The 24347-nt window shown below is 43.0% G+C and overlaps 1 protein-coding gene across 5 annotated transcripts in view; it reads right to left on the bottom strand.

The window, feature by feature from the left end:
• The window catches only part of ACAN (aggrecan), a 148113-nt gene that overhangs the window by 34863 nt on the left and 88903 nt on the right, over positions 1-24347 (bottom strand). For 2 of the 5 annotated variants that reach the window (XM_068275183.1, XM_068275182.1), the window contains exons 12-14: positions 21496-23616; positions 20048-20170; positions 1105-1218 (exon numbers count right to left, since the gene is read on the bottom strand). In XM_068275183.1, coding sequence (XP_068131284.1) covers positions 1105-1218; positions 20048-20170; positions 21496-23616 — 2358 coding nt within the window. Of the gene's footprint in view, positions 1-1104; positions 1264-4027; positions 4205-20047; positions 20171-21495; positions 23617-24347 lie in introns of those variants that run through there. The other 3 variants (XM_068275187.1, XM_068275186.1, XM_068275184.1) reach the window with 3 other exon arrangements.

Genomic DNA, 24347 nt, shown 5'->3' with positions numbered 1-24347 from the left:
ATTCATGTCACTAACTGTCCAGCCTAGGTCAGTTTTGGAAAAATGCTGCTAATTGACTTACCAGTTACCAGTACGTTTTTGGTATGTGGGAAGAATGTAGCGTTATCAAAGTAATCTGTGTGCAGAAAATGTATGCAAATTCTCATGTAGTGGAAACGGGCCCTACACTTCATGTACAAGTGGGTCCGGCTTTACCTAATTTATTGCATTACCACAAATTTTATATGAATTTCATGGGATAAAGCCTCAGAGTTCATTATAACCCTTGCACTAGTGTGTGGATACTGCTACATGGCAACTGGATGAATTCTATGTAGATATTGGGCTCCTTACAAGCTGTTCAAGCTGGAGCAGAGACCTTTAGACCATAATTGCATGCTACTATACAGTCAGCTACTGGATCTAACTTACATAGTTAGTACATAGTTGGGTAAAGACACATCCATCAAGTTCAACCAGAAAATGGGACCTGCAAACTCACGTGTCTTAGTTGATCCAGAGAAAGGCAAAAAACCCTTACAAGACTTTGACCAATAAGTTCAAAAAAGGAAAATAATTCCTTCCAGACTTCAGATGGCGATCTGATAAAATTCCTGGATCGACACTGCCAGGAATGAACTAGTAACTATAGCCATGGGTGTCCTTCAGTGCAAGGAAAGCATCCAAGCACTAATTAAATGACAAAAACTTTTTTCCTCCATGTACAGACCGTATCATCTAGTCCTTTGCACAAGCCTAGTGGCAAAAATCTCTGCCCTCTGATGTATTTATACATGTTATTTAGAAATTCTACAGTCTACATCTTTTTAGAGGTAATAATGGGGAAAGGAACCTGCAGTTGGATTGAAGACCTTGAAGGAGAGAACATACAAATGGAAATTTGATTCTTGATCAAGTTGTAGATATATCCTGTAATCTAAAAAATATCACATTAGTGGTGAAAAGAAAGAGAAACTGAAAGAGACAAAATCAGGTTATTCACTCTTCTCTCACAGGTAGGCCTAGGCCTACTAGAAACAGTTACTGTTTGCTTTGAAGGAGGGATGATCTGTTTCTGTTGGGATGCAGTGTTAGTAAAATTAGCTGAAGCCACATTGGTCGTACCGATCTGACATAGGTCCCCTCCGTAGCTGGGAAGGCATAAGCATTTGAATGAGTCGATGCCATCAACGCAGGTAGCTCCATTCACACAGGGGCTTGGAAGGCATTCATCAAGGTCTGTAAAAAATCAAGGTTCTGCCATTAGAACCTGGGACTGCTACCCTAACAAAAAAAAGGAGAGCTGATCTGGTTACTTGTCCTGAGCTGTTCAAATGCTGCTTTTGGTTTAGGAATATACAAACATAGTCAGTAGAGGGTCTTAGGAACTGCATTTAGGCTAACAGAGTATGTTCCATTTCCATTCACATCATATTGTATGCCTACAAACATGTGCCCTGTCCTTACAGGTTCTATCTAGCCTAGCTGCAATACCTTCTACTATGGCCTAGCACAGGCATGGGCAAACTTGGCCCTCCAGCTGTTGAGGAACTACAAGTCCCACAATGCATTGCAGGAGTCTGACAGCCACAGTCATGACTCATAAAGGCAAATGCATTGTGGGATTTGTGGTTCCTTAACAGCTGGAGGACCGACTTTGCCCATGCCTGGCCTAGCACAATACAGTTGCCAAATAATGAGGCCAAATATCTACTGAGAACTTATCTCTGACACAGACTCAGTATATGCCATTATTCGGAGCTTAAGCATTATACAATATGATGTTCATTAAACCTAAGAAGATACATGAGTGCAGTTATATGTCAACAACAGTGAGCTGAGGTCAGCAGAAATTATTTTGCTTGGAAGAAATACTATAAAAGTGTGGATAAAAACTAGTCCTCATGTTGAAACTGCAATGTGTTCAACAATACTAAGCATGACCCTTCATTCTTGACAGTGGAAGTAATAATGTACGGTCAGCAAAAAGTTATCATTTAAATTTGGATACAATTTTTTGGTAAGTTAATCAACTTCTTTTTTTTTTACTGTAAAGAATTCTGAACCTTTTTTCAAAGTGGGAGCTAAGCATTGATGTGGCTCTGTAACATTTTTTAGCTATAGACTCACTACACACCATTGATTCTGGATGTGTGCCTGACTTTGATGATTTGCATATTCGGGAGTGATGCATCATGGGAAACCACAGGTGTTCACTTAGTGCTGAATTATTGCACATACCTTCTGTTTTAAGAAGGCACAATTATATTAGGGATGATACATTTTTGTAATAGCTAATAGATCAAACAGAATACATTTAGGAGTTGCATGTTCGCCGAAATAATGGTATTTATAAAGTGAACCTGCATTATAATATTTGTTTAATAAGTTTGTTTTAGGAAAATGTACTACATATTGACTGATAAAAAAGACTTGCTTTCTGTCTGTTTTATTTTAAATGGAATTCAGGGATTTTTTAGTTGAACTCTGCCCAAAACGTTTACTACAGCTTTCGGATATAGAACAAATATTGACAAATAAACTTTATATGGTACTAAATCTATAAAATAATTTACCCTAAAGTACATCTCACATTAGATATACAGCATCTTTGTAAACTAACATTGGGGTAGAAGGATAATATTTGATTCGATCTTGTATCTATTAACTAGCAGCTTTATGTCTGGTACCCACGATGCAATTTTCTGACAGATTTAACGTCAGATCGATTATTTCCAACAGGTTCGATCTGATTTCAGATTAACTTTACATTCACTTTTATAAAAAATAAAAATTGAAAAATCGATTGGTAATCAGACCGGACCTGTTGGAAACAATCAATCTGACAGTAAATTGCATTGTGTGTACCAGTCATTAGGGCTATGGGTTTAAGTGCCATTTGTTAGCTACTTTTCGTGCGTTTGCACTGCATTGCTCAGGTCGTTCCAAAACACATTACTAGGTTGATTTGACAGAGTTAGCTTACTTTGTGTGTGACCGTAGTAGAGACAATGAACTTCGAGTTCCTTTGGAGGTAGGGACAGATGTGAATAGTTCAAAGTACTCTCTGAAGCACTGCATATTAAGTTAAATATTATACAAATATGGAATATGAATCTAATCTAAAAGCAGGCATATAGAAGCACCTGTGCATACTTTTGTTTAGCTTGCAGAATTTCTTTGGAGGCTTTCAAGAATGAAGCCCCTCTTCTCAATGCACAGCTCCAGCCATGTAGCACCTGAGTTGCGCGCCGCTATAGCAGCAATAACCAGACCCCAAATTACGCCACTTAAAGAAAGTCTATAGTTTAAATCCGAGCTTTTGGCCGGGAAGTCTCTCTGTTGGTCATGGTCACATGGTCTCTACACCAGAGGATCCTGGGAAAGTGGTGTTAGAAAAGATTATGTATGATGATTTGGCTTTTAAGCAGCTTATTCTGTTTTGAGTTTCTCAGATTTGAGGGCTCCATAGAGATCTGCAAGCTAAACAATGGCATGTACCAAATCTTCAAGGTTCTAGCTTTAATGTCCTTGTATGGGTAAAGGGATTGATCCACTGCCAAGTTTATTTTAAAGTCAATTATCATAACCAAAGTGTACAAAAACACAATTTGTGGCGAACAGCCAAATTGTGTTTCAAGCTGAAAGCTTTGCAATGAAAGCACATATTTCTTTCATCTGGATTCAAGTGTATGTTAGAGAAACATGTATTGAGAAAGTATATCACATTTTTTCCAACAAGTACTAAACTGTTATTTACAATTCGATCCATTTAATGGGTGTTTTGTGTAAGGTTGCACAAAGCACAAATATATGCCCTTTGTGATGAGCCTACCATTTATTTCATCCAAGTATAATTAATGCACACTTTAGCATGGACATATTGACCTAACCTGAATGAACTATGGACTTCCTGTGGCTTTTCCAATACTCTGTAAGGCTTAAGGGTTAACGCTTTTGAGCCCAGCATGCTCTTCTGTGTTTGTCAGCAAGCAGCAGCAATTTGAACCAGTTCTCAATGCACACCAGCTGACCAAGTAACCCGGTCTCCTTTTTTATTTTTTAATTAGCAACAATTAAGTTTTAAGCACGCCACAAAAGGGAAAATTAGGCATTTAGCTAAAGCCAGGCAGGCAGCAGGGGATGGTGGGAGCTTTAATAGGCATATTAGCACTAAGGATCCTCTTTGCCCCTAGCAGGTCAGTTGTGGTCTCTCACGTAATTCCTGAAAGAAAAACAAAACAGGAGAAGCAGAACGAAATCATCACATTGCTGTAACACTGCAAATACTGGCTTAAATCATGTCACACGATGCATTCATTGCTCACAACAGGCAGTGTATACATTTAAAACAATGATCTTAATATTTGAACTAAGATAATTAGGGGGTTTTGTGTGTCCCAGAAATACGTCTTTTACAATTTATTTACACAGAATAAAAAAGAATCTGCCTGCGTATTCTCAAGAACTTCACAAGGGGGGTTGTTTTAAAAGCCTGAAAACTACATATATTATTTTTTTTTATTAATTTGCATATCAGCATGCCATTGATTAGGCATGATCAAATTGGGCCCTTTTCCACTAGCGTGAGATCAGATTAGAAAACCGGATCGTGCCCGTTCTGCTAAGAGCACCGTGACAACATGTAAATTGCAGTGCTCTTTTTGCACTAGTGTGATTCAATTTTATTCGAATTGCAATCCCTGGCCTGCACAATTTTTTTGTGCAATTGCACTCCTACACTGGATGGTTCACAGTGCAATTATAGCTAAAGGAAGTTGAAGGCGCCGCGATTTCGCATGCAATTGTGCTTCCAAGTGGAAAAGGGCCCTAAATTCTCTCTACCTCTTCTTCTGTTGCGCACTGCTGCACGGCACCATGGGCAAACCACCCGACTCATATGCACCTGCTTGTTCGAATGCAGATACAGTACCATTCCCTGGACTCCACATGTCACAGTTCTGCAACTGTCCTCGACTGCATCACTGTCCTATGTGTGATTTGTGTGGACAAACCAAAAATGTTTCCCTCTTGCTGCATGGACAGCAGTTCTGAAGGTGATAAAAAGCATGTGATTACAAACGTCAATATTGTCATTGAGAACTGTACCTAAACATGAAGTGATGAGTCATTAAGCCATCCATAGATTTGAAGGGTAAGTAACGTAAATAGAAGCTACCGATTAAACATTGTTCGGACATTATGATATGAAATCACAAACAAATTGAGCGATGTCAGGCTAATCTTCCCACACTCACCTCAGTCTTAGTGGTGGCCGTCACCAAATAGTAAGAAAAGAGGAGGCTTACCAGCCCACAACATCCCACGTTATAAGGCTGTAATAATGAGCCCTGGACAAGTAACGAATTTCACACCAGCTGCACTCCGAGAATGGGATATGCAGCAGCAGTGGATATGGAGGAAGCTGTGACTCTCCATGGCATGAGACTGCAGACGTCAATCTTCCAGATGACTCCACCACAGACTTCGAAGAGGTGGGTGACATGGATGAATAATAAATAAATAAACAATGGGGCTAAGTGCAGGTTGTTTAATATTCCAACATATCAAATCCAAATAAAATGCTGTAGTTCAGATATTTCATTTTTTTCCCCACTCCAGATCACGTGACTGTGCTTTATCACTTTCTTGATTATGTGAATCGCAACCTTGATTTGCATATTCCTGACCACATGGACTTGTTCAAGAGGCAAAGGGTAACAGAGACTGCAGACATGCGTACCCGAGTGCGGTAAGAGCCACGGCAGAAACGGTGCAAAGTCACCTGGATGGTGACGAAGTGTGAGGTGTGCTAGGAGGGAACCTACAGTGGCTTGCAAAAGTATTCGGCCCCCTTGAAGTTTAAAACATTTTGTCACATAAGTGCCACAAACATGCATCAATTTTATTGCAATTCCACCTGAAAGACCAATACAAAGTGGTGTACTGTAATGATCTGCTCAGCTGCCTGTGCAGGCAGGCAGCTTTTTGACCATTGTTTAGGTTTGCATGCTGCAGGACTCTGGAAAGAAGAGCTTCTGTCAGTTTTGCAGCTTGTGCTTGCTGAGGAATTTGCATACGTTGTCATGCAAATAGCCTGGCCACATTCATTGGAGGCGTGTACTATAAGTACTATGTCTTTCCCACAATGCTTGGCTGGTCATATGGATTCCTTCCTGTGAAACACTCTGGAGAGTGTCAGCCATGCTCTTTTTGAAGATCAGCTTAGAGTAATTCCTGGAAACTGTGCTAGGCAGGTTCCCTGGTGCAGTTAGGATTGTTTATCTGTTTTGTTTGTCTGTTGCGATTGTCCTGTCCCAACGGTGGTCGACAGGAAATCGTTCTGATCTCTGTTCTTGGAGCATAGCTGGTGCAGCGGTTGCTACCAGCTATCTCTTCTGTTCTGCCTCTCTGGATCGCACTAGCATCCTGCGCTAGTGCTGTGGATCCTTCTGTTCTGTTACTCTGTCCCTGGATCGCACTCGCTTCGCGCTAGTGCTGTGGATCCTTCTGTTCTGCCTCTCTGGATCGCACTAGCATCCTGCGCTAGTGCTGTGGATCCTTCTGTTCTGTTACTCTGTCCCTGGATCGCACTCGCTTCGCGCTAGTGCTGTGGATCCTTCTGTTCTGTCTTCCTGGATCGCGCTAGCCACTTTTGCTAGTGCTGTGGATCCTATCTCTCGCTTGTCCCTGTTTTCGTGTGTCTGTCTTGTCTGCTACGATCGCTTGCTGGAGGCTCGGTGAGGTAACCATTAAGCAAGCGCTCGCGTCCTCTGTTTCATGTTTGTCTGTCGATGGTTAGTTAGGCGTGTTTGTTTCTATTGTGCTTATCACGTGGAGACTGCGCATAACCGCGTGCACTGTTGCGAATGAGTGCGGTGTTCGCGGTTAGCTAGCGTTTGTTATTTTCCGTATCTCCTCATTGTATGGTTTGCTGTGCCTTTGCTATCCTCGTATTCTGTTCTGATCTGCCTTGTGTCACTTCTGGCAATCGCCGTTCTTGCGGTTGCGTTTCTGGTTCGTATCTGCTGTTGTGTGTGCGCGGTCGCGGGGTGGCGACTAGATTGGCGCACACACATACAACCTGTCCCTTTGCTCGTTCTCATTCGCAATCGCTTCTCTTGCGATTGCGTTCTGCGCTTCGTACAATGCCTGTCTGGCATTTGTGGAGGTACAGATGATTGGTTCCTCTGCACTCCCCAGCGCCATCTGCCGACAGGAATTTCCCTCTACGGGTGCGTAGCACCTTTTGCTGGGTGCCTGCAATTATACGCTTGTGGAGGATTTCCGCCGTATCGGCGCACGCGTTGTGCGCTGCTCACGGAGAAAGTTCCACAATCGTTACATGTACATGTGAGAAGTGGAACGAAAATCATACATCATTCCAAACATTTTTTACAAATAAATAACTGCAAAGTGGGGTGTGCGTAATTATTCGGCCCCTGAGTCAATACTTTGTAGAACCACCTTTTGCTGCAATTACAGCTGCCAGTCTTTTAGGGTATGTCTCTACCAGCTTTGCACATCTAGAGACTGAAATCCTTGCCAATTCTTCTTTGCAAAATAGCTCCAGCTCAGTCAGATTAGATGGACAGCGTTTGTGAACAGCAATTTTCAGATCTTGCCACAGATTCTCGATTGGATTTAGATCTGGACTTTGACGGGGCCATTCTAACACATGGATATGTTTTGTTTTACCATTCCATCGTTTCCCTGGGTTTATGTTTAGGGTCATTGTCCTGCTAGAAGGTGAACCTCCACCCCAGTCTCAAGTCTTTTGCAGTCTCCAAGAGGTTTTCTTCCAAGATTGCGCCCTGTATTTGGCTCCATCCATCTTCCCATCAACTCTGACCAGCTTCTCTGTCCCTGCTGAAGAGATGCACCCCCCCCATCCCCCCCCCCCCCCCCCGAGAATGATGCTGCCACCGCCATATTTGACAGTGGGGATGGTGTGTTCAGAGTGATGTGCAGTGTTAGTTTTCTGCCACACATGGCGTTTTGCATTTTGGCCAAAAAGTTCCATTTTGGTCTCATCTGACCAGAGCATCTTCTTCCACATGGTTGCTGTGTCCCCCACATGGCATGTGGCAAACTGCAAACGGGACTTCTTATGCTTTCTGTTAACAATGCCTTTCTTCTTGCCACTCTTCCATAAAGGCCAACTTTGTACAGTGCATGACTAATAGTTGTCCTATGGACAGAGTTTCCCACCTGAGCTGTAGATCTCTGCAGCTCATCCAGAGTCACCATGGGCCTCTTGACTGCATTTCTGATCAGTGCTCTCCTTGTTCGGCCTGTGAGTTTAGGTGGAGGCCTTGTCTTGGTAGGTTTACAGTTGTGCCATACTCCTTCCATTTCTGAATGATCGCTTGAACAGTGCTCCTTGGGATGTTCAAGGCTTAGGAAATCTTTTTGTAGCCTAAGCCTGCTTTAAATTTCTCAATAACTTGATCCCTGACCTGTTTTGTGTGTTCTTTGGACTTCACGGTGTTGTTGCTCCCAATATTCTCTTAGACAACTTCTGAGGCCCTCACAGAGCAGCTGTATTTGTACTGACATTAGATTACACACAGCTGCACTCTATTTAGTCATTAGCACTCATCAGGCAATGTCTATAGGCAACTGACTGCACTCAGATCATAGGGGGCCGAATAATTATGCGCACACCACTTTGCAGTTATTTATTTGTAAACAATGTTTGGAATCATGTATGATTTTCATTCCACTTCTCATGTGTACACCACTTTGTGTTGGTCTTTCATGTGGAATTCCAATAAAATTGATTCATGTTTGTGGCAGTAATATGACGAAATGTGGAAAACTTCAAGGGGGCCGAATACTTTTGTAACCCACTGTATATACACACATGGCTGATGGTAACCGGCAAGTGTCGCACTAACTGGCAAGACCCGGGCAGTGAGAATAAAAGCATGCAAATCCATATGTGAACTTGTCATACTGCAGTGTGTGTGTGTACATTACACGTCATCTGTGTCAAAAGTTTAGAACAAATGGGCCCAACTATACTTGGACTGCCAGTAAACAAGCTTGGTCAGTAAGGACTAATTAGTGGACACTCGCTGGTGATATTTCCACTACAAGGGATTGGTGCAATAATTTGGGGGATAGGATGACATTGTATTGCATGGAAAGTGTTTTTTTTTACTAATACAATAGCAATCAATCAATTTAACCTGTTCTCCAAGTGTGATATTTATTGAAGGTTGACACTGTGTACAGCACAAAAAATAGGTTTATTAATATAGCTCTTTCCAACCGCCAAAAAAGCAAGCAGCATCTCCTTCCAGTGACATCACCTCCCAGCAGTAAAACTATCACCATGTGATAAATGTCAGAATGTAGATCGGGGAGAGGAAAGATTTTACAATGAGCAAACACTGACTAAATCATTTATAGATAATTATTGTAAAAATTAAGCACTTTTTTTTATTACATTATTTTCACAGGAGTTCCTCTTTAAATATAGCAGAGGGGAACAATCTTCTTGGTCTCATAGCAACTTATATAGAGCAGACACTGCATGCTCCTTCATAGTTTTTTGTATAAACAGGATAACCCAGACACCAGCCATCAACCTGTCATTGCATTTCAGTTTGTGGGAACGGCACCACACCTCCACCTGCCGCAGTCACCCAATCATCGTAGGGGAACTTGCCGTTCTCTTCTCATAACTCCCCAATCGTTTTGAGGCTTTCTCCTGACCAAAGATGACCCAAACAGAGGATATGTTCCCCTCTCCACGTACCAAAGAAACCCCTTTCCAGGCCCGGTAAAAAGAGTGGATACCCATCCGACAGAGATAACAATAAGATAGGGAAAAAAACATCCGTAATTTTTATTGGCTGAATCCCCAATTTTCAGAGCATGTCAAACCCAAGAGGGACAGAATTCAGAGAACTCTCTGTAAGCATTTGGTACCTATTGGGCCTTTGCCAAGTCTCTACCCGCTAGAGTTTTTCCAGCACCACCCACCCTTTTAACACTGTCCCGCATGACCAATCTAGGAGCCTGTTCAGGGATAGCAATGTATTTAATCGATCAAAGAGAGCTTGTGAAGACAGCCGGCACTACGAGAGTTACTGCAAGTTCCAAAGCGGGGGAGGAGTAAGGGTTAATGGCAGAGAGGTGTATCGAGTCACAAACTGCTACCTCTACAGTGATTGTTGCGTGCTTATGATAATAGTTGAATACAGATGCAATATCGATAAAGTTGAGTGAATAAACAATCGGGCACTGCAGCAGTGTTGATTTTATTCAGTGTTCAATTTCCAGCAATTTATCCCGATTCCCAAATAATATGCTGTATACAGTGGCAGGTGAGTTGGTCACAATTACATAGCTGTTGCACACAGTGACAATTAACAACATAGGGTGTCTCCTACCAGTGTTTGAGGCAGATGGCGATGGGTGCAGGGGAAAAACGGGTAGCCTAACGGCCGTTTTACACGTTGGTGCTTCTTCCAAGACTGGTCCACTGACCAGTCTCGGAAGAAGCAACGTCGTGCGAAACGTCCATTAGGCTTCCCATTTTTCCCCTGCACCCACCACCTTCTGCCTCAAACACTGGTAGGAGACACCCTATGTTGTTAATTGTCACTGTGTGCAACAGCTATGTAATTGTGACCATCTCTCCTGCTACTGTATACAGCATATTATTCGGAATAAATTGCTGGAAACTGAACACTGAATAAATTCAACACTGCTGCAGTGTTTATTCACTCAACTTTATAGCAATTTATTTAACTAGGTGCCTTTGGCGCATGTACTCCAGAACCTGTGATGATGCCTACATGCAAAACCGGTCAGGTTGGAGGCAAGTGGCCACTTTTTCTCTTGGAGGATTTTACAATGAGCATGTTCTTATTGTGGGGTACCCAATCACATGGGACCCTGTATGTGAGTTTCCTATTTTACCAATTTGCATGTGTTTTATATGGATTTGCCATGTTGGCATATTAAACACTCTGCACTTAGCCCCTTTGTTTATTTATTTATTTATTATTCATCCATGACACCCACTTTTTCAGAGTCTCTGAAGGAGTCATCCGGGAGATTGACATCTGCTGTCTCATACTGGGGATGGGCTTTCTCCAGATCTGCTGCATGTCTCGCTCTTGTAGTGGAACTGGTGTGGAATTCTTTACTTGTCCGGAGCTCAAGCTTTATTACAACCTTATAATTTAGGTTGTTATGGGCTAGTGAGCACTCTCTTCTTTTTATTTAGTGACGGCCATCGCTAAGACTGAACACTGCAGTGATATGTGTTTAGATTAGCCTGGCGGATCTGAGCTAAATTTGCTTGTGATTTGATATCGCTGCTCTCTGGGAGCGATCATTGTGTCGCACCCCTGTTAGCGCTGATTTTCCATCTGCCTGTATTAGTGTACTGTGCTTTGTAAGTTTGGTTATCCTTTATAGGAAACTTGACTTGAGAGAAATAAGGATATTGTCACCTCATATTCGAAAAATCCCACTTACCTGACAGCAATGATAATTCTCTGCCTAGAATATCTGATCCACTGACCAAGAACATGCATGTAGATCAGGTGTTTAGATCTTACACTATGACTTTCCTATCCTACAGTGGCTCAGAAAATATTTATAGCAAGAGGTTCAGCTAGACATTTCACATTTTCAGAATGGTGATGGCACTAGTGGCATCCTCTTTATTTCTCGTTTCCTTTAAACACCTTTCACATGGAGTATCTTCTTAGCAAAGAACACTTACAACACACTCAGCAATCTGAGTACTAGCTAGCGGAGTACTGCACTAGCTACAGTACATAAAGTAACCAATGGACTAACTATACAATCAATTCACATATATACTGTACATATTCAATCCATACTACACAAAAGTGAAGGTGACTTTGCTTGTAGGTAAAATCTTGTTGAATATCAAAGGAAGTGGATACATTTTTTTTAACCAATATTGCTATCTGTATTTAAATGCTATTTAACCTTAATTAAAATATGTCCACTCCACCGCTTACCTTAATCACAGGATTTCTGTTTATTATATGGCACCACAATAACATGCCCACGCTCAACAGAAAGAACGCCACACACAAAGTTAAGAAAACGCAACTACCTTGGGACTAAAGATAGTGATGCCAGATTGCTACTGTGCTGACGTTCTGCAAGCAAAATGAAGGAAGAGGAAAGCCACATGTGCCTAGCCCTAGTGTATAGGTCATAAGGTACTGTAATTGGTGCAATATATAGGGTATATAAAGGACTTGCTAAAGGATCCCATAGCAGTCAAGGGTTAACATAATCTTTGGGCTTGTTGTCAAACCAGTGGCTCCAGAACTTGCAAAGTACCTGTTCACCCCTCAAGTCTCTTGTATATGTCATTCTACTTAGCTCATTTAGAATGCAGGCATTTATTATACAATTATACAACTGCCCCTAGGCCAATTATGTTCATGTGCATGTGCAGCCCCCTCTTTCATGTGTAACATCCACATACAGCAGCACCTTTCTTTCATGTACAGCTCTATTGCAGCTCAATCAACACATATCAATGTGTTGATTGAGCCAGTTCCTCGTCCTCATAAAGGAAGTACAGCCTCTATCTTGTGTAAGTCTGGCTGATGTATGTGCATTTACAGGGCTGGATTTATGGAAAGGCCATAAAGGCCTTGGCCTTGGGTGGCTAAAGCCCAAGGTGTACCTGGACATGAAATTGAGGTTGCTAAATATGAAAAAGAAGGCTGCAACTAAGGAGCAGCAGATGAATGAGGGAAGCTAATGCTGCAATAGAGCTGTACATGAAAGAAAGGTGCTGCTGCACGTGGATGTTACACATGAAAGAGGGGGCTGCACATGCACATGAACATAATTGGCCTAGGGGCAGTGAAAGTATAAATCTATCTGGCCTTGTGTATTCACATGCTATTATTTACATTTATAGTTACAAGCCATTAAAAGATTATATAAAACCTTACTGAAAACCTTTATGTTAAACCGATCCTATTCACATGTGTTTATAAAAAAACAAAACAAAACCTCTTAAGGCTTTTTACTGTTGTCCGTGTTGCTACTGGGAAAACATTCCATCCTTTCTCAGCCCTGAGAACTGCATTACTATTATTATTTAGTATTTATATACTACGGACATCGTCCACAGCGATGCACACAGAGTACATAGTCTTGCTACTAACTGTCCCTTACAGGGGCTCACAATCTAACCCTACCTTAGTCATATGTCCATCATAGTCACTTTAGGGGGGTGCCAAGTAACTTATCTGCATGTTTTTTTTGGGGAAAGGAGGGAATCTGAGTGCCTGGAGGAAACCCACGCAGACACGGGGAGAACATACAAACTCTGTGGAGACAGTGCCCTGGCTGGGATTCGTACCAAGGACCCAGTGCTGCAAGGCAAGAGTGGGCAGGCCCTGGTGGTCCCAGGCACAGAAAATGAACAATTAGTGGTATGACTAGTGCTACCTTACTCTACAAAAAAAGGTTTTATCAGTCGCCTGTATGTTATATGTCTGAGCTATTCCATAATCTGGACTTGGCCACCAACCAAAACTCTTTAAGTGGTGGTCAGCCCGCAACTTGACTACCATTGGTAAATTTGTCAAGGCTTTCAAAATAGTCACTAGGGCCCAATTTGGGCAAGATTTCTGGCACCCTGTCAAGGAATATTTTTATCCTTGCAGATTTTCCATTTTTTCAGCTCCCTGGCCCAGCCCAATACAACTGTTCAATACTCATTGTTTGAATCCAGATGCAGGGAAGGGCCACAGGACAGAGGACTTGTTTCCTTCATTTATGCTGTGCTAACATCTCCTGATACTGAGTCAAAGCATAGATTTCAGTTTAAATGGGAGGAAGAAACTGGTTCAACCATGTCTTAAAGAGAAACTCTGACCAAGAATTGAACTTTATCCCAATCAGAAGCTGATACCCCCTTTTACATGAGAAATCTATTCCTTTTTACAAACAGACCATCAGGGAGCGCTATATGAATAATATTGTGGTAAAACCCCTCCCACAAGAAACTCTGAGGACCGTGGTATTCCTGGCAGTTTCCTGTCTGTGAACCTTGTTACATTGTGGGAAATAGCTGTTTACAGCTGTTTCCAACTGCCAAAAAACCATGCAGCAGCTATATCACCTGCCAACAGTAAAAATGTCACCATGTAATAAATGTCTGAATGTAAATCAGGGATTTAAAAGATTTTATAATGAGCAAACACTGACTAAATCATTTATACATAATTATTGTAAAAATGAAACACTTTTTTTATTATATTATTTTCACTGGAGTTCCTCTTTAAGTCGTTGGTCTCACTGTTGTCAAACATTAACTAAAAACAGCATTCATTATGCTTCTATTGAAATGTTGCTTAACGTATTGCACAGATGTTGTTACACGCTTGCTCATCTTCATACATTTCAGCCCTCCTCCTCCAGTCTATGCTTTAGAGTCTGCCAGACAAACAGTGATCTTGGGCACATATGGTGGTCCTGTCCAGAGGCCCAGACATTCTGGAGTGCTATATGGAGAAAGTTGTGTCTTATGATATCGCTACACTCACTTCTTGACCCCTTGTTGTCCTGCTCGGGAACAAACCTTCTGGCATAGATTATCCTAAACAGACTCATTCAACGTGCAATGGCTCTAGCCTAAAAGCATCTTGTGGCAAACTGGAAGTCTTCCCACTTATCCACAGTTTTTGACCTTCTGAACAAGACGGGGCTATCTAAACATATTTTAGTGAAAATCAAGGAAACTATACCTAATTTTTTTAAGACATGGACCATGGATAACATGGCAAGACAATTTGAGCCTTCCTTATGTACTAAACTCCTTTTAAGCTCCAGTCCCCTGGTACACGGTTTACAGATTACTAGTTACATTTAAAGAGGAACTGTCGCGAAAATCTTAAAATTTAAAACACATACAAATAAGAAGTACGTTTCTCCCAGAGTAAAACGAGCAATAAATTACTTTTCTCCTATATTGCTGTCACTTACAGTAGGTAGTAGAAGTCTGACATTACCGACAGATTTTGGGCTAGTCCATCTCTCTATAGGGAATTCTCAGCATGACCTTTATTCTTTATAAAGACATTCCCTGAAAATTATTAATACAAAGATGCTGGCCAGCTTTCCTGCTCACTGCACACTATTTTGGCAGTTGGACGGAGCAACTGCCATTCACTAAGTGCTTTTGAAAATAAATATATCCCTGAGAATTCTCTATAAAGAGATGGACTAGTCCAAAACCTGTCACTTCTGTCAGATTTCTACTACCTACTGTAAGTGACAGCAACATAGGATAAAAGTAATTTATGGCCAGTGCAGTTTCTAGGTTAAATTTCTCCCAGGGCGAGTGTCAAAAAATACGCCCCCCCCCCCCAAGAAATTGTGTGACAGCCACCCTAGCTCCCCAGCTGGCCAACAAACCTCCTTTAGCTCGAGAGCCCCCCTTCCCCCAAGTGGCCCATGCAGGTCTTCCAAAATCCTCTCAGCCAAAGAGACCCCGGTACCCTCCACCCCACCCCCACCTTCCCAAGTAATTGTGTGGCACTGGCAGCCACCCTAGCACCCCAGGGCCCTGACACCCCATGCAAATCAGGGAGTCGGGCACACTGCTAAAAACAAACAACCCCCACATCCCCCTCATCATCAGAAGACTCAGACACCTGAAAGATAGTTTGGCGGACTGGAATGAACTACATGCAGAGCTCCCCAACCCTGTCCTCAAGGCCCACCAACAGTACATTTTGCAGAAAACCACAAACATTCAAAGGTGAGGTAATGAGTGTCTCAGCAGAGCTGATTAACAACCTCTGTGGATTTCCAAAACACATGCACTGTTGGTGGGCCTTGAGGACAGGGTTGGGGAACACTGAACTGGACTGGAGTGAATGACAGGACAGGCTCGTGGACTGGAATGAATGACAGGACAGGCTGGTGGACTGGAATGAATGACAGGACAGGCTCGTGGACTGGAGTGAATGACAGGACAGGCTCGTGGACTGGAATGAATGACAGGGCAGGCTGGTGGACTGGAATGAATGACAGGACAGGCTGGTGGACTGGAATGAATGACAGGACAGGCTCGTGGACTGGAGTGAATGGCAGGACAGGCTCGTGGACTGGAGTGAATGACAGGACAGGCTCATGGACTGGAGTGAATGGCAGGACAGGCTCGTGGACTGGAGTGAATGACAGGACAGGCTCGTGGACTGGAGTGAATGACAGGACAGGCTCGTGGACTGGAGTGAATGACAGGACAGGCTCGTGGACTGGAGTGAATGACAGGACAGGCTCGTGGACTGGAGTGAATGACAGGACAGGCTCGTGGACTGGAGTGAATGACAGGACAGGCTCGTGGACTGGAGTGAATGACAGAACAGGCTCGTGGACTGGAGTGAATGACAGGACAGGCTCGTGGACTGGAGTGAATGACAGGACAGGCTCGTGGACTGGAGTGAATGACAGGACAGGCTCGTGGACTGGAGTGAATGACAGGACAGGCTCGTGGACTGGAATGAATGACAGGACAGGCTCGTGGACTGGAATGAATGACAGAACTACTGCGCATGCGCAGTACAGCCCGGCGGACGTCCGATGATGTCAGAGCGCCGGCGTGGGACGCAGAAGTACAAGGACTTGGAGCGCAGAAGAGCCCGACCTGGCAGCCGGCCTGGCCAGGTCGGGTCGGCCACCGGAGACCACCGGGAGCCTGCGGAGCGGCGGCGAGGGCACCTCCTGCCTGCCACGGGCTGGAGGAAGTCCCAGGTAAGTGGAAATTGATTTTTATTTTTTCCTCACCCTCCCTGAACCTTCCCTTTAATCAGGCAATAAAAGTGGGGACAAAACAGAATTTCGTCAATAGCAGGTGTAGCGCCTCGTGGACTGAAATGACTGACAGACAAGCGACTGGACTAAATGACAGAATAAACACTTGAAGAAAAAGATCATCTGTCTGAGAAAAAATGATAATATGCATATGGACTAGTTTTAGCTTCCATGTATAAATCTTTATTGCATACACCTTAACACAATAAAATCTAAAATTACTTAAAAATGAGAAAACACAGACAATGGGGGTTCTGGTCCAATCATAATATGTTACAGAGATATCAACAGCACATCTCAAAAAATTTGTGAATATACAATAAGGCACGGACACAAAATGCTACATAACCTATCAAAAACTCAGGTACAATATGGCCAAATAAAACTAACACCCTGCACGCACACTACAAGTGTGCAAAAATGGATCATATACTCATAAATACTCCACAAAAACAAAGCTGGATGTTATGTTACCAAGAAAAATCCCAAACCTCTTGCATAAATATCTGTATAAACATATGCTGCTGCACAAACCAAACAGCCCCGTAGTTGTGGCGGTGTCAGAAAAGAAACAGAAATTGGATCTGAAAAATAGTGGATAATTACCTGTTCCGTGCCTAGACCAGTGGTAAGTGCCCCAGGTGTCCCCTCCACGCGTATCGCAGGGTCGCCGCTTTCTCAAGAGGTCTAGACTAACTGACAGAACTGTGACCAATACTGGGGCGTCCAGAGGGTGAGTGTGACAGGGCGGGCAGTAGGCCTGAAAGATAAATCAAATTTAAACCGAAATCGCGATCACCAAGATCACGATTTCGAAATCGTCGAAGTGGCAATTATCGTGATGACGTCATTTCCGCATGGGGGCAGTTTGGAGACACAGCTACAAACTTCCCCCAAGTCCCGGCGGGTCTGCGGCCCGCAGTGTTGGATATACCTTCCACACGAGTCCAATGCTGTCCGTCCTCTATCGCCTCTAGGGCAAGGCATACTTCCTGGTTCCTGTATGTCCCATGACATACAGGAAGTATGCCGTGCATGCAGTAGGCGAAGTGGACAGATGGGCATCGTTGGATTCATGCTGGAAGGTATGTCCAGCACTGCTGCAGCTTGGGGACAGAGCGGGCACAGAGAGAAACAAAAGGTGCACAAAGGGGGAAAGAGAGAGAGACCCAGAAGGGGCACAGAGAGACTAAGGGGGCACAAAGAGAACAAAGGGGGCAAGAGAGAGGCCCAGTGGGGGCAGAGAGACAAAGGGGGCGCAGAGAGAGACCTAGAGGAGGCACAGAGAGACAAAGGGGACACAGGGTGCAAAAAGAGACGGGACAGAGAGGCACAGAGGGAGAACAAAGCTTACTTTAAAGTAAATCGTGAATCAAATCGAAATCGTGATTTGGGACAGAAATCACTCATTTCAATTTTTTCCTAAAATCGTTCAGACCTAGCGGGCAGTGGTGGAAAGAGATGGAAAAGTTGAGAAGGAGAGACTGACAGAAGGTGGTAAAAGGGAGAGAGAATGCCTATAGATAAAAGATAACATGACATACAATTTTACCTCTGCCTTTTTGGTGATTAGCCTGGCCTCTGCTGCTCTCTGGAACTCACTGCTGGGCTGTGGGCTGGCTCTGTCCTCCGTGTGATTCCCTCAGACATGCTGGCTCTTATCTGTGTCTCTTATCTCCCCCCTCCTGTCAGTGAAGGCTCACTGCGCTGTAGCTGAGACACACTCCAGCGCTTACAGATTCTGTCCTTCCTTCTCTCTTGAATCTGTCTCCTCCATCTCTCTTGAATTTTCGCGCTGGCCAGTGTGACACACATCATGACAGGCAGTGCCCATGGAGGAATCAGGAAGAATCAGGAGGAGGGGCGGCACTGCCTGTCTGTAACAAGATACAAGAGCAGCCATGGGAAAACTACCAGGAAGCATAGGCACCGCACACTAGCAACATGCCTGGCTGGAGAGAGCAGGGGGCGGCGCCGCAGCTTTATCGTGGTCAAGGCAACTATTGTAAACACTCTCTCTCGGAGAGAGTAGTACAGACTGCTACAGAGATAATTTGTGCGGCTGCCCCAGCCCAGGAGGAGTGTGTGAAGCACCGTGATCGTGCTTGTGTAATCAGCCTGCACAGCGTGTCACTGGCTTCCTCTAGCAGTGTCCTCCATGATCCTGCGCCCCCTTCCTTCACCTGCTGGTCTGCGCTCAGTGCAGTCGCACTGCCCGCACGGTGGAAGAAACGGCCCTGTTTATGGCTCATTTTACGCTGGAAAAAATGTACTTCTTATTTGTATACGTTTGCACATATTTTAAATTTTACAGTTTTTCGTTGTAGTGCCCCTTTAAGCATTGACTGTTCTGTTCATTGACATGATCCTTCGTTATAGATTCTAATTTGTTTTTTGTTTATGCAATAACCTTATGGTTCTCCATTCCTCCACTCTTCCCCTCATCTCCCTCCCTTCCTCCCTGGCCCAATTGACATGAGGTGATCACACCCTTGGGCCTTTCCTCCCCAGCTGTTTTGTCTTGTCCTCTTCCCTATGGTGAAAACATTATATAGGATGTTAGTACTGTTCATCAGGATTCATTCTTTCATGCGCCCATTGATGTTATGCCCATATTCTTGCCCCCCTGTGTGAGGGATATTTTGGATATTTGGCGTGTATATGTAATTGATATTTGTTCAATAAACATCATATTTAGAGTGTGGGAAATGGTCAGATGATCCTTACCTACCCAGCCCACTAAGCACAGAGAATATTGCTGCTTTTCCCAGTCATAAGAGTGACTCACTTTCTTATGCTTTTGTACATGTAAAGGAAATGTTCACTTACTCAACTATGCACCACCTTTTCCTCACAGCTTGGATGATACACAGTGAAAATATTTCCAAGGACACGTAACTCTACTCAGAGGGAAAGCCATAAACTTTGGCAGAAAGATGTCCCCACCAGAACAGCTAGGAGAAACCAGCATTTGTGTCAGCCTACACAAATCCACAGATAACGGAAATGTCACTTTTAGGTTGGCTTTCACTGCTGTTACTGTCTTGGTCTCCTGCCTATCATTGCACTTTGCTAAAGTCTTTACCAGCTTATCAACCATGAGAATGAAAATCATCCCAAAGGATCCTCATACCTGTTAATGTGCTGCTGTAACAAATAACATATCATTATTGCAATGTAAAATGAGAGAAAGTCATACAAACAGTAACAAGATGTGATTTACCTATGTCGCAGTTGTCCCCTCCGTAGCCTGGTGGGCAATGACAGTGAACCCTTCCTTCTTTTTCTATACATGTTCCAGCCCCACACTGGATTTCAGCGCAGGTCCCGACAATGCCTGCAGTCACTAAAAAACATATTGGTTTATTAGTTCACTTTTTTATTATTTTTGGAGGGGGGGGGGGGAATTTCCTTCAAATCCGAGCACATTTTAATATCCTGTATTGCATATTGCCCTCTATAATAGAAAAACAAACAAAAAAATCACCAGAGTGATTTGTAAAATAATCTGCTATTGCAAAAAATACTCTGGGCAAGCGAGTGTGGCCCGTGGGCCAGATTAGGCCCGTGGCTGCCAGTTGGACAGCACTGCATTAGACCATTCTCTACTTTATATAGAGGATCTTCAGGCATAAGTTCTGAGTTAGGGGGCGGGGCACACTCCATCTGCTGTTGCTTTGCAGGTGCTTTTAAATTGTTTTTCATTTCATTTGTGTCTAAAACATAATAAATGTATATAATTTTGCATTTACACTTTAAACCAGCTATTACTCAATTAGTTTTGTGCTTTAGGCTAAGTTTCCATTGCTGCGATTCCGGCCCGATTCCCTGCCCACGAATTTGGATAGGATTTGACAGCCTATTGAAGTCAATAGGAAGCATCCGAATTTGTGAGCGGGGAAAAATCTGACGGCCTACAGCATATTCTATGCAGCAAACAGTAGGGAAGCAGTTAGCACATGCAGTGTTACAGTAACACTGCATGTGCCAACTGCTTCCCTACTGTTTGCTATATCAGAAATTGCTGTCGTTTCTCAGTTTGAGCACGCAACTAACAGCAGTACCCGATACTAATTCCTCAACACCTCATATTTATCTCTATGCATGCTTACTGACTATCTGCAGTGCCGGTTTCTTTACTCTACCTGCTACACTAGCATATTCTATGCGTCACCCGTCCGAATCCCATAGCTGTGCATAGGGCGGCTAGTGGGATTCGGCTGAGAGACGCAGGACAGCTGTGCCGGCATTGCGTCTAGCAAGACGCATGCCGAGCACAGTGGAAACGAGCCCTAACAGTTGCTGCCTTCAGATCTCTATGGAGTATCTCTGCAAGTGGAATGAAACCTAAAACCAGCTTCAGTGATTTACAGAAATACAGTTTTTATACTGTAAGGAGTATACTCACTACTTCAAATTTACCTGCGTGTTTTGTAGTCTGCGTAACACCCAGTAAAAGTCACATACACTGTCTGCATATGTAAATTTTAACAGTCATAAATAGTGAAACTTCTCCATTAGCTTCAGTTTTTACAATAAACTACCAGTTTCAAGAGAATGATACTGAGCTAGGGTTTTACAGCATTTGGATATACATTATTGTTCCTGAAGATCATCAACTGGTTGGATTGTCAGCATATCATACAATGAGTTTAATATTATTACTGTTACCTTCATCTTCAGTAACATCAAGGAGGGCTTGTGGTGTAAGTTCTCTCAATGGTGCTGGTGTTAAATTCTCATCTATAATATCTCCTGATGCAGAAGCAGATAGTTCAGTACCCTGTTTCGCTTCTTCAGGTTCCTTTGAAACAAGACTTATTTCAGATTCTGGCTTTGATGTACTAATAATAATGTCAGGTACAGATGTTTCACCAGACAAGTCAGGAACTGAGTGGGTCTCATGCCCAGACACATCAACGCTGGCTTCAGTACTACCCTCAAAAAATCGTTCAACATCGCCACTTGTTAGAGGGGTCCCTGATGGCTCTCCACTGATGTCAGGAACAGTGAGAGGCGCCTCTCCACTTATATCCCCAGATGCAGATGTTTCAATGATATGTGGAACAGTCACACCAGCTACCTCTTGTGCAACTGTTGGTTCAGTCACAGCTTCAATTAAGTCATCAGTGATGAGTTTGATATGAGGAATTCCAGAAGCATAAAAGCCAGACACATCTCCGCTTTCTTGTGTAGTAGATGGAAATCCACTTAAATCAATAATTCCAGATGTTTCTGTAGATGCTTCTCCTGAAGGAAACCCACTTATTTCAAATATTCCAGATGGTCCTTGACCAGCCTCCTCTGTTGCGGGTCCTGTTGTTGGCACCTCCACTAGAGTAAAGTCTATATGGGAGATTGTAGGTATTCCAGATGTCAGTCCACTTATATCATCAATACCAGAGGGCAGACCACTTACAAATTCAATTCCTGATGTTTCTCCACTTAAATCAATAATGCCACTAGCCAGTCCACTGATGTCTTCATCTCCACTGAGGAGGTCTCCAGAGGCAAGACCAAAAGCATCTATAAAACCTGATGGTTCTCCACTAATGCCAGAAATCCCAGATATGTCACCTGAAAAATCACCAGAAAAAAACCCACTTATTTCTATAGACCCCTTACCTTCCTCTTCTTTTGTTGATGGTGTGACAAATTCTACCAAGCTGCTATCTACAAGAGTGATACCAGATGGTTCCCCACTTTCATCAAAAATACCAGAGCTAATTCCACTGATATCAATAGCTCCAGAAGGCTCACCACTTATACCTGATATCTCTCCACTAATGTCAATTGCACCACTTACATCCTCAAAACCTGAAGCTTCACCACTTATACCAGAATGATCACCACTGAATATCACTCCACTAACTTCCTTCACACCTGATAAATCTCCAGATTCTTCCCCACTTATTCCAGATGGAAATCCACTAATGCCAGAAATATCCCCACTTACATCAGGAAAGCCAGATATGTCTCCACTGATTTCTGGTATTCCAGATGGTAAGCCACTTAAATCAAAACCTGATACATCACCACTCACTTCAAAGAAACCAGAAGGTCTACCACTAATATCTAATCCAGAAGGTTCCCCACTTAAATCCAGTCCTGAAGCTAAACCACTAAAATCTGTAGAAGGTAACCCAGAGATATCACCTGAGGCACTAAACTCAGTTGATCCTTTTCCTTCTAGTTCAGTTTCTGGTGATTTAGTACTTCCTAATATCCAAGTAGTATCAACATGTATGATTGTTGGGAAACCAGAAGGAAGTCCACTGACATCTCCACTGCCAGATGGAAATCCACTGATAAATTCAACACCAGAGGGAAACCCACTCACATCTCCACTAGCAGAAGGCAGACCACTTACAAATTCATACCCTGATGGTAACCCGCTAACTTGCTCAACACCAGATACCTCTCCACTAACATCTCCAGAAGGAAGTCCACTCAGGTCCACAGATGTTAGTCCACTAATATCTAGGAATCCAGATGCAGATCCATCTGCAGATGGGAACCCAGAAGGTAACCCACTGATATCACCTGAAACATCCCCTGATGGAAGCCCACTGGCACTAATGTCTCCAGATAATTCAAAGCCAGATGGAAGTCCACTTATTCCTGATGGCTCTCCACTAATTTCTTCTCCTGATGGAAGTCCACTTGCAGAGACATCTCCACTAGGTTCTCCAGAAATATCTCCAGATGGAATACCACTTACTCCGCTTGCAGATGCTTCTCCACTTACATCCTCTGGAAGCGTTGCCACTGGAGGAATTGCTGAAGGTCTCACTTAAATAAGAGAAGAAACATAAGTCATTCTAGAGATATGTCATTTTTAACTGGAACAATAAAAGTTTGAAAAGAGGAAATACATCACAAGTAAAATAGGAACTGCAATATTGTACAACTTAGTGTGGCTGCTTAAGAAGTACTACTGCTCATAGATCAGCTGTTTGTTTTGTGGTGAATCAGATGCTATCCTATCTGACAGATGACTTTTCTATAGGGGAAATACAGCGCGCCCGCTGGTAAGTGCTCAAAAAGGTTTTTCTAAAAGAAAGCTTGTGTGCAAGACATTTGCATCAAATGTTCATAGAAGAAGAGTGATCTCACGGAATCAGGAAAAAAGTGCGCCTGGGGCTAATGGACTATTTGGGCGCTCAATAGGCTCAAATGCAAAATATTGGCTATTGGGCACCAAAGAAGAAATTAGCGCGTCAAATAAATTTAATTTTGATAATTTGTAAATTATTGGTTTAACTTTTTATACCATTTTTTTGTTTTGATAATATGTAAAATATCATTTTAACATTTTATATAATTGTTTTTCGTTTTGATACTTTGTAAATTATCATAACTTTTTATAGCATTTTGAAATTCATTTTGAGAGTTATCATTTCTTTAAATATCGTTGTTTGTATTAACGTTATTTGCAGAGGAGAAAGGGGATTTTAGGGTTAGGCACCAGGAAGGGGATTTCAAGGTTAGACACCAGCGGGGGGGGGGGGGGGATTTGGGTC

The sequence above is a fragment of the Hyperolius riggenbachi genome, chromosome 3, assembly GCF_040937935.1.
Source record: "Hyperolius riggenbachi isolate aHypRig1 chromosome 3, aHypRig1.pri, whole genome shotgun sequence".
NCBI classification, from domain to species: domain Eukaryota; kingdom Metazoa; phylum Chordata; class Amphibia; order Anura; family Hyperoliidae; genus Hyperolius; species Hyperolius riggenbachi.
The sequence above is the reverse complement of the archived record's forward strand: the minus strand, read 5'-3'. Positions and strand labels throughout refer to the sequence as shown.